At 38.0% G+C, this 10,832-nt stretch overlaps 1 protein-coding gene across 7 annotated transcripts in view; it reads left to right on the forward strand.

Annotated features, from left to right (window-relative positions):
* The window catches only part of DCTD (dCMP deaminase), a 63,364-nt gene extending 55,436 nt beyond the window's left edge, over positions 1 to 7,928 (forward strand). For all 7 annotated transcript variants that reach the window (XM_030042118.1, XM_041122065.1, XM_030042172.2 and 4 more), the window contains 3 exons: positions 2,895 to 3,011; positions 4,540 to 4,636; positions 6,609 to 7,928. In XM_030042118.1, the coding sequence (XP_029897978.1) occupies positions 2,895 to 3,011; positions 4,540 to 4,636; positions 6,609 to 6,687 (293 nt within the window). In that variant the 3' untranslated portion in view covers positions 6,688 to 7,928. The remainder of the gene's footprint in view (positions 1 to 2,894; positions 3,012 to 4,539; positions 4,637 to 6,608) is intronic.
* The last annotated feature ends 2,904 nt before the right edge of the window (positions 7,929 to 10,832 follow it).

Here is a 10,832-nt window from a genome sequence, read left to right on the forward strand (position 1 = left end):
TATTAACAAGAGGGATTTTGGAATCCTGGATTTGTTTTCTGTCTCTCACTAATGCTCTGTACAAAGCTGGGCATGTCTCTAAGAAAAATCTGGGGATAATAGACTATCTTATCTGTAAATCGGTTAACAGTCAATGTCTATCTGCCAGAGAGAGGGGAATATGAGGAAGAGGGAATGAAGAGTGATGGGACAAAGCCTAAAAATATTTGTCTGATGCCTATACCTTCTTAAGGACCATCTGGCATAATATCCCTGACAGGGGCCAGTAGCAGATGTCTAGGGAAATGTATAAAACAAAGACACATATAATGATAGTTCTGCAGAATATTCTTCCAGGTTCCAACAACTAAGCCAAAATGGGTTTCTATTTAATTTAATAGCCAAGTAGACTAAAAAAAGAAATATTGGAAGGAAAAAAATTACTTCTGGAATCAATGCAAACTTCTAGTCCCGTAGTACTTCTGCAGTAAGTACAGTATGAAATACTTGGTTAGGCTACAGTGTGCATGAAAAACCTACCTCCTTTTGTTTTTGAAATGAAAGCTTGCTGGGTTTGTTGGAGACCCACTACTTTTTGTCTTGGAATGATTAGTTTGTTTCTTCCTTATTACTGTCTTCTGTGTATTCTTTCCACACGGAGAGTCGTAACTGTTCTTAACTTCGGACTGTGTTAAGATGATCAGGAGGCAAAATTTCTCCTTTCCCTTGCTCCAGCCGATTATCTTCTGTAAGTTATTTTTGGCCTGAACTTGTTTTTGCTGGGGAAGAGGTTTGTTGTTGAAAGTTTGCAAAAGTCTGCCAAAAGAGCCTTTCTTTCTCATCAGCACAGGAAGGAAACTTGTTGAAGTACTAATAATGAAACTTGTCTGGTTTTATGGCTGAAGATTTCTGAGTTTTATTGAAGGAAAAATATTTACTGAAGGAATTAGGGCTTTTTTTTTAGTTCTGTGAGCCTTTGAAAACATTCCCTCGTTCTTCTTTCTGGAGGCCTTCCATATTTTAGACTGCTGCCTAGAACATAAGTATATTGTTCAAAGAAACTTAAAAGTGATGTTTCTGTCCTGTTGACATAACCTAGTTCCAGTTGCGGAAATAATGACGCTCTTTTTCACTCAATCCTCTGTAACCCCAGAAAAACAATTCTCTGACTATTTATTGTGAAGGCTACATAAGATTAGTGCAACTCAGTAATATACTTGGAGTTAAATGTACTTTCTGTATTTTCTAAATGTATAGGTGCATATAATTGTATATCTTGTACACTTAATGGCATATGATTAAAATACAGTGTGACCCAATTACAGTTGCAATAGAAACAATAATAATAGTAACAGAAACCTTAATGTGATGGTGCTTGGGGTTTTTTATGTTAGTTTCTGGCTTTACAGGTTATGAGAAGGTATGTGGACAGCATGATCATGGTGGTGCTGAGGACTGCTTGTAGAAGTCGATACTGAGCTTTCTTTAGCAAGTGTTCTGTCCTTTGTGACTTTACATGGGAAAGCTTGTATGCCATAAGTTAGGCTGTAAGTTTGTAGTGCATTAGCTGTTATATAGAAAATTCCATGTAGACATTTAGCGCATACAGAAAGCATTAGTTTGTAGTGCATTACCTGTTATATAGAAAATTCCGTGTAGACATTTAGCGCATACAGAAAACATTTCCATTCAGCAAGCATTGCCACATGTTAAAGGTACTGCACTCAGTTATTCTTTGTGTGGTGAGATCATTCACATAGAGGTCAGTATATAGTAGCAAGTATACTATGAACTTGTGCTATGAAACTTTGTCTGTTGTAGTTTTCACACGTATGCAAGGGAGAGGAAAACTTTTTTTTTTTTTTTAATCTGTTCTTCAAAACAAGCAGTGGAAAAGCTCTTAATGTTGTCTGCACATGCAGGTCTCTAGATGAGGTCAAACCCACACCACACTTCAGCACCTGTTTATGAAGTAAGTCAGGGCAGCAGGCAGTTTCTTAGTAGGTAGGTATATAAATTATGCAACTTGCTGTCATTCCTAGGAGTGAACAGGAAGTTCTCACAGAGATCCTAATGGTTTTTTAGAGGTTCATGGTGGATGACAGAGAAACTGCACTCTTCTCACCTGTGTTGGTAACACATTAGATAGTTTGCTGACGTGTACAGCATAAAAACTTAATCCCTAAGGTGCAATCTGTCCAGAAAGAGCTATTGTGTTATGGTGGAATAAGGCAGGGTAGTCTGTTGCTACCTGGCCTACCTCAAATCCATGGAGAAACAGAGGACTTTGTTTTCCTGCTTGGGAAGTCTGGCAGTATTAATGAGCAGTAAACTCACTTTAATATTAAAGCTGGGGCATTTTTATGGTTGAGTGTGTCTTGTCTGTTCTTGGGGTGAGAGAATCATGCAGCAGCGCTGAGCCGTTCTGAGACCCAGAGGACAGAGCTGCTCGGTTTTACTTCACGATTCTCCTGCCTTTAAGAGCGCACAGCGCGCTCTTACAACCATAAGACTGTTCTATCTGTGCATGTAAACACATAAATGAGCTGTTTTATACTGGCAATTAGATACTCCAGAGAGTTGTGAAGCTGTGAGATATTGCTTCACTTAGGGTGGTTGCAACTACTTGGCCCACAGCCTACGGCTTTGTTGCCTGCAATAGGTGTTAGCAAATGGCAATGCTAATGCGCTTAATGATATCATTACTAATCGGCAGCCTGGTCAGAACAATTGACCTTCATTGATCTTGGTATTTCTGCTTTTATTTCTTCCTCTGCCCTTTATGACAAGCTGTGCGAGCTATTTGCCTTTGAAAGGATATAAGCAGTTATATTGTAACACTTTAATTGTAGTTTGACTGATTTATTTTAATGAACGGTATTATGAATTGTTTTGGTTGTTTTTTTTTAAATCAGTGTGCCACGCCGAATTGAATGCAATCATGAACAAAAACTCAGCTGATGTGAAAGGCTGCAGCATGTATGTTGCCTTATTTCCATGTAATGAATGTGCAAAGCTCATCATCCAGGCAGGTAAGGAGTAGTGCCAGCTTGATTTGTCAGGGTTGCAGTGCTGCCTGCTCGTTGGTATCTTACCACGGATGTATTTGATGTTAAATTGCTGCTGTTAGATCTAAATTAATTGCACTGTCAACTTCATAAGATGCTACTTGTGGGGGTTTTTTGCATCTGAATGGTGCCAAATTTTTCCAGTGCTAATTGCATCTTCTGTGATTCTAAGCGTGCTTCTAATTTAGGTTTGTAACTTCTTAGACCAGGAGCTGCCAAAGAACAACACAGGCTTTGCATATAATTACTGTCAATTTTACTGTGCTCTGACACATTGAATAGAGTAGGGCAAAAAGAAATAAACTTCTGCATGACAAAAGGTCTGTTGGGAGTATATACATGAAATTTTAATTTGAATGTGATGCATGGTAGATATTTGAAGATTTTAAAATATCTTTGCTCATAAATGTCATAAGACTTCTATGATCCTACTTTAATTATGTCTTTCATTACAATTGTTATAAATCTGTGCCGCTGCAGCAAGTGTGTTGGCCTAAATGTGTCTCCTTTTTTCAGATTAGGCGGTATCTGCAGTAGGCTTCAGTTCTGTAAAAATCTCTGCTTAAGGTAGCATATATTTTGCTCATTGAGTAAACTCTTGCAGTGCTAGCATGGATTGCTGTTCTGGGGAGTTTCTCTCACCATTAATGGCCACAGGAATCTATGAAGAAAGTAGCAAACAGAACACTTTTTATTTTGCTCAGTAAAGTTTGAAATGAAGAGATGTGAAGAGGGAAAGATGATGGTGTTCTGTGTTTGTGCTACATTTCTCTTATTTATAGAATCAAAATCAAATGGTCTTCAAGGTAGATTGGCTGCTTGTTCTCAATGTAGTCACTCACCCTTTTCCTTATGCACTTAGGTCAGCACTAAACTGCAATGTATTGATATTCATGTTGTCTGGAAAATACAGTAAGAATTTGATAGGCTGCTTGTGAATTCTCTTGGGTCAGCCTTACACTTCTCCCCTGACTAAATAATTTAGGCATAGATCATTCAACAGTTTGAGACAGGATGCATTTATGAGGATTTGAACCTGGGACTGGGAGATATAAAACAGAGAAAAAAGCATCCTTTTATAGCTATGCATTTGGAAGGGGAATAGGATTGGGGGTTTAAGTTCTTTGTGGGGAATTTTATTTGTATTAGAGAGCCAGAAAGAAAAGTTTTCAATTACTTTTGCAAAAATGCTTGATTTCTAGTCTGTCTGTCTTGTGGTTTTGCCTACGAGTTTTTGGTTCTGGTTTTCTGAGTTAAACTTAGGTAAAAGTGAAGAAAAACATTTTCCAACGTTTTTGAAAGAACTGTCTTCCAAAACAGCTCTATTTTACATAGCCTTATTCTCAAGTACAATCTATAGTATTTTGGGAAGTAGAGGTGTACCAAGGAGTTCTAGAGCATGTGGATGAATGCTGCCTTTTCTGATTTTGTGCACCAGACATTACTTTGTTTTCAGTGTAAATCTCGCATTTTTTCTATATGACTTTCTTAGGAATAAAGGAAGTTATTTTTATGTCTGACAAGTATCATGACACTACGGAAATGACAGCTGCACGGCGGATGTTTGATCTAGCAGGTATTATATACAGGTAAGAGAACTTTGGATTAACTTTATTTTTATTTTGGAAAGGGAGAAAATGGTGTGTGAAAGAGACCAACTTTAGGGCAAAAGTTTTTCTTCTTTGCATTGTGCAGCGTTTTACTCTTTGGTGGTGTTTGTAGATGGCTTGCTCTGTATGCCTGCAAAAGATACTGGATTGACAGACTGTTGCACCGTTCTTTTTGCCTTGTGTATGGTTAAATTTCAATTTCATAACATTTGTATGAGAAAATGTTCCATTTGGAATACTCATTTCATTCCTGGACTGCAAGTGAAATTGCAAATGTGGTGGTTATTTGTTACATTGTACTCCAGAGAGCCATTGCTGACCCTGCTTTGAGCAGGAGGTTAGACTAGATGATCTCCTGAAGTCGCTTACAACCTGAGTTATCCTATGATCATGTGAGTTGGACTGAAATGACCAGTGATTTTTTTTTGTGGATTACTTGATCCTTATTGAAACTTTAGTATCTTTTTGTTGCAGTCAATTTGGGAACGTGTTGAACCAGCCACCCATAATTAATTCTTGGTGCCTATGGCTGTCCAGTCTTCTTTGGTCAGCTTTTCTTGTGAGAAAAGCGTAAAACTTGGAATATTTGCCTTAAAGTAATGAGAATCTGAAAAATGTTTGAAGAGTGGGGTTTTTAAAGACACTGACAGAGATACCTAAAGACAGTCTGTTCAACGGCTAGTTTGATAGCAATAACATGCTGTGGGTGAGGCTAATTATGCAGTCAGGGAGGCTTTGCAACTCTAAAAAGTTTTACAGTATTAATATAAAGACTTTGAAACATTTGCAAACATAACAATTCTTACAGATAAAATTTTAGGATGAAAGGTACCTACTGGGCTAAGAAACATCCATGAAAAAACACAGCAGTACTTGAAATTCAGTTTTAGTCCCTCCATGTATTTCCTGTCTACTAAGACTATTTGACTGAGAAGCATAAGTCATTCTCTTGCAAGTCAAATCTTGTAACTTCTCCAGGGTGAGAAGTGTTTCTTGCATTTCAGATTGCTATTCTGGACAAAGTATTCAGAATTTCTGTGGTCAGCAGCATGTGCTTTTCTGTGTTGACTGTTACTCATTATTGTATTGATTGTTAAGGATGTAGGTAGTACTTAATGAATCTCTTGAACTGAACTGCAGAGCTTAATTAGGCACTAAATCCACACTATTTGCATAATCCTTTGTTTACTGGTAGACTGGAAAATATATGCTTGGTCCCCAAATACCTTCCTTGCTAATTGCTGTAGCAGATGCTCCAGTGATAATAAAAGGAAACATTTTGTGGTAGTATTAATTTTACAGTTCTAAAGTTACAATTTTTAAATGATTCCCTCTTAACTAGTTTTGGTTTTCCCCGGTATGATGCATAATGTGATCTATTCCACTAGCACAAAAAATATTTTAATTTACTGAGGCAAAGTTTGAAAGTGTTCTTTGAAAACTTGGCAGGAAAAAAAGTGATCAAAATATTTATCAAAATATATTCCAGGTACCTATTATATATAAATACATATACATATATATGCGTATATAATGCATATACAGTATATTAAAATATTTTTATGGATACATATATGCATCTATATATCTGTAAATATATATTAAAATATTTGAAATATAAATATATATGAACAAAAATCTCAGCCCTGGTAACATGATGCCACCACCTGCAGCTAAGTTGTTTAAAGTCCTTTGACTCCTGGGTAATTTATGAACTCCAATAGCCGAAGAATGCACAGGCTAACCCACCCCATGTGTCTTTTTTGTCTTAGTCTTTCTTGTTCAGGTTTCTCTCAGTGTGGTGCGCTATAATTGGCTCCCATAGAGATGAAAACTATGTGAATCCAAGGAGGTTTTTTTTTTTTATTCCTTCAAAAATTTAGCTGGAGCTAAAGCAAGCAAAATGTTTTAACTACTCACTAACTAATATCTGTATTTTTCTTTATTTTAGGGAATTCAAGCCAAAGTGTAACAAGATCATCATCGACTTTGATTCAATTAACAGCAGACCAAGTCAAAAGCTTCTGTGAATTAAGTCTCATTAAGTCTCTAGAAGAGTGTGATTATCCTTTTCTAAAAAGCTGCTAATGCCTTTCATCTTGAAGTTACTTGCAACTTTTTAATGGCTTCTGTAGCTAAAGTAGACTTCTAAGAAATCCAAGGCATAAAATGTCCCACTCACTTCATCTTGTCATGTGGAATCTAAATCTACTTAAAATTTTTTAATGCCAAAACTGCTTAAAAAGTCTAGAGACATGTAGATGAGACAATATAATGTATGTAAAGAAAACTGTTCAGATTCTTGCTGTATTCATCACCACATGCTCTGATAGGCTGTCAGCATTGATTTAGACTCAGTTTAACAGTAGTACTTATTGTAACCAGTCGTACATTGGAATACGCTAATATATGTTGATCTCTCTACTGGATATGTGGATCTAAGTAGTTGATCCTAATAAAGGACAAAAAATGTTATCCATGCAAATACTAATCTTCCAACTAGCATAACACTAATATTTAAAAGGTTATACAGCTTTAAGAATGTGTGATATTCTGCATGTGTTATCCAACAAATGAAATACTGATTTTTCTTTAATTGCTATCTAACACTGTCATACATGGGGAGGGGTGAGAGAGGAAGTTGTTCTGAGAATGGTCCATGCTGGACCAAGCTTTACAGGTGCTTTCAAGTCCTTGTTTTCCCCAAGACTCCAGAATTGGTGGGGGTTGAGGGACTAAATCATTTGGCTCTTTACCTTTGGGACTCTTACTTGGAGTTGGTTTTCATGTGTAGAAGGAAATTATTTTATTGGTGTAAGCTGTTTCTAGGCAATCCAACATATCTCAGTCTTAAAATCTACCTGTAAGGTAACTGAATCATTTTTTGTCCTTTGAGAGAAATTGGAGATAGTCAACCCATATCCATATCTGTGCCAAAAGAGGTAATTATGGTATTAGCTTGTTTCCCAGTGCTGGCATAGTACCTTCATTTTCATAAATGTTGCCTAAAATAATACCCTTTTTAATTTTATCTTGAGATCTGGGAATAGATTTGAGTTCCTTTTCTCTAATTTGATTTTTTAAAATTAAATATACCTAATGGCTTTGTTTAGATAACATTGGTAGTTGTTTTGTTTTTTGTTTTGGTTTTTTTTTAATGTGGTTATACTTCAGTGAGCTTTTATTTTCTCTATAAAAGCTTTGTTTCATGTTTTGGGACATTATGTAATTTGGCTTCATACCAGTATTATTAAAGTCTTACTAAAATCCACTACATTGAAGTAGACTCATTATTATAATATTAAGCCATGTGCTTGGCTCCAGAGTGCTGCTGGTTTTGCAATCATATGCAAAGCATATTTTGTGCATTTGTGATATTACATAAAGTGTAATGTTCATGAACCATTTGGCTACTAAAGGGAGCATTGTAATGTATTATAAGATATGTCCATTTATAAAGTAATTTCTGACTTTCTCTTTTTTTCCTACAACTGTGTTCCACCTCAAAATTGGTCTGTGGCTTACTGCCAGAAGAAGTCTGCACATATGTGGAGGGGGAGGGTGAAACCTGAAAAATTACTTTAATAAAATGTCACTAAAACAGCTTATGCACATCTTTTTCTTTGGCCTGAATTAATAAGTAGAAGCATTTTGAGTTATACTGGTCTGACAATAGGACAGAGGGGAGAGAAGAAGCAGAATTTTTGGTTTTGGCAGCAAATTGTGTTTTCTTCATAGATAATTGCTGATCTAAGTTCAGACTTCAAAGATATATGCATTGTGATTCTGGTCACTAAATATTTTTATGTCAGGCCTTGGATAATGGGAATGTATAACGTGCGTAAAAACTCGGGAGTTTTTTGAACCAACGTCCAGGTGTTTTGGGGAATGTACTATTTTTTATAATTACTCTTTGTTTTTTCCCCAGGACTGTCCTGTTTGTGTACAAAAGAGCACTACTGGAGAATATTATAGGACTTTAGATTTGTTCCAATCAGTTTTTGATCTGGTAGAGCCACATATACAAGCTTTCAGAGTAATTGTCAGTTGACTCAGGCTAGTAAGTGGGCTCTCTCATTTCCAGGGCAACTTTATGGAAAGGGAAAAAGCACATGTACAACTCTTGAGACAGCGCATGCTTAGTTTGAGGTTAATGTTTTAGACCAAATCTTAAAGAAGGTTTGACCCTTACTTTGTGTGCATGCCTAGAAATCTGTATGCTTCTGGCTTTTTTTGTTTTAATAGTTTAGGAGATAGTGCTTTGACTTCCAAATAAAGAATAATTACTAGAGGAAACAAAGAAAACAGGTAAATATAATAAAATGTGTTTCTGCTCCAGAAGCTCAAGTTCAAGGTGAATAGAACCATTTGGGCTGGAAGGGCCTCTAGAAGCCTTCCTGAAAGCACCGTTGACGACAAGTTAGATCCAGTTGCTCAGGCATTGTCCAGGTGAGTATCTCCAAGAACAGAGATTCTGCAGCCTTTCTGGTCATCCATTCCAATACTTGACCCTCACTGACACCCTCACTGTGTCTTTTTCTTTTTCCTTCAGTCAGAATTTCCATTGTTCCAGCTTATGTCTGTTGCCTCTCATCCTTTTGTTGTACGTGTCTGAAAAGAGTCTGTCTGTCTTCTCTATAACCGCTCATTAGGTAGCTGAAGTCAGCGGTTATGTTCCCCCCACCTTTAACCTTTTCTCCAGGCTGAACAAATGCCATGCTCTCGTCCTTTCTCATGCATCGTGTGCTCCGTCTTCTCACCATCTTAGTGTCCCCTCGCTGTCTGTCTCATACTGGGGTGCCCAAAGATGACGCTACTCTGGATGTGGTCTTACATGAGCTGAATAGAGGAGCACAAATAATCACGTCTGTTGACCTACTGGCTACACACTTTCTAGCAGAGCCTGGTATGTGGATAGCCGCCTCTGTTGCAAGGGCACTTCATCTCTTGTCCACCTGAATTCCTGGGTTCTTTTCTTCCAAGGCACCTTCCATCCAGTGGGCACCCAGTCAGCATGAAGTTGTTCTGTTCCTGGTGCAGGACTTCATTGTGTTGCTGTCAACCCATTCCTCCAGCCATTAATATGGCTGGACTTCGAACCACTGACCACTGACTCTTTGAGCTTGATGGCTCACCAATGTGAAACTTCACAGGTCCCATTGTGGCCACCCGCACCACTCCCATGGTAAAGCACCCCTCCAGCCTGCTGGGGGAAGGGGAGGTGACCGCAGGCTGAGGCTTCATTAGGGATTGCTTGAAAAACCCAGTACAGGAAGCTGAGAGGAGACTCTGGGAAGCGCTTCAGTAGTTAATTCAGGAGCATTAATTGGAGGAAGAAATCTCATTCAGATAAAATGCTGAGATCCTATCCAGTTCAATATAACTCTATCTTAAAGGTTAAATCTAAATCCTGCCATCATCTAGAATTTCCTTCCAAATATTATTCCATTCCCCTGTCGCAGAACCCAAGGAACGGGCAATCTTATTTACATAAATTTCATTTAAGAAAGGGTGGTATCACAGGCCGGCATACTGAATGGGAGCATAATCTCCATCTTCGAAGCTTTGATCACTGACTGAGCATTTTATTGCTTTGTATATTAGGAATATTTTCACAAAGATAACAAAAAGTATGCTGTGACCAGTACAATTGCTCTGATTTCCAAAATAGCCTATGATAACAATGGCAATAAAAGCTCTTCTGGTGCATCACTCAGCCTGAAAGCTCTATGTGCAGAACTGCACAAGCTGCAGTAGTTCATCAGCTACCAAAATGAATCTTGCAGGGATTTTAAGCTGTTGAGAACAAGCAAAATAAACAAAAATTCCCATTTGCCACTCTTAGCTTTTTTTTCCCCTCTCTCTGAAACTGGGTGATGGGAGTCGTTATGCAAGTGAGGTGGGACAAAGCGCAGAGGCCTCACCTGGTCGCCCTGAAGCAGCAATTACACAGGGCTAGGTCTGGCCCGGGGGCCTGGGATAAGTTTACGAGGTGCGGCTGGGGCTGTGGGGAGCAGGTGGAGCAGCGAGCAGTACTCTTTAGTAATCTAGCAGGGTTGGCTTAGGTTTCTGCTACACTGGGAGCACTTAAGGATGAAGTACAGAAGTGACCACAGCTGAAAGGCCATTTATTTGCAGCTGTTTCTTCTCAGTTGTAGGTAAGAAAAGGATTTAT

Source organism: Aquila chrysaetos, chromosome 1 (assembly GCF_900496995.4).
Source record: "Aquila chrysaetos chrysaetos chromosome 1, bAquChr1.4, whole genome shotgun sequence".
In the NCBI taxonomy this organism is placed as follows: domain Eukaryota; kingdom Metazoa; phylum Chordata; class Aves; order Accipitriformes; family Accipitridae; genus Aquila; species Aquila chrysaetos.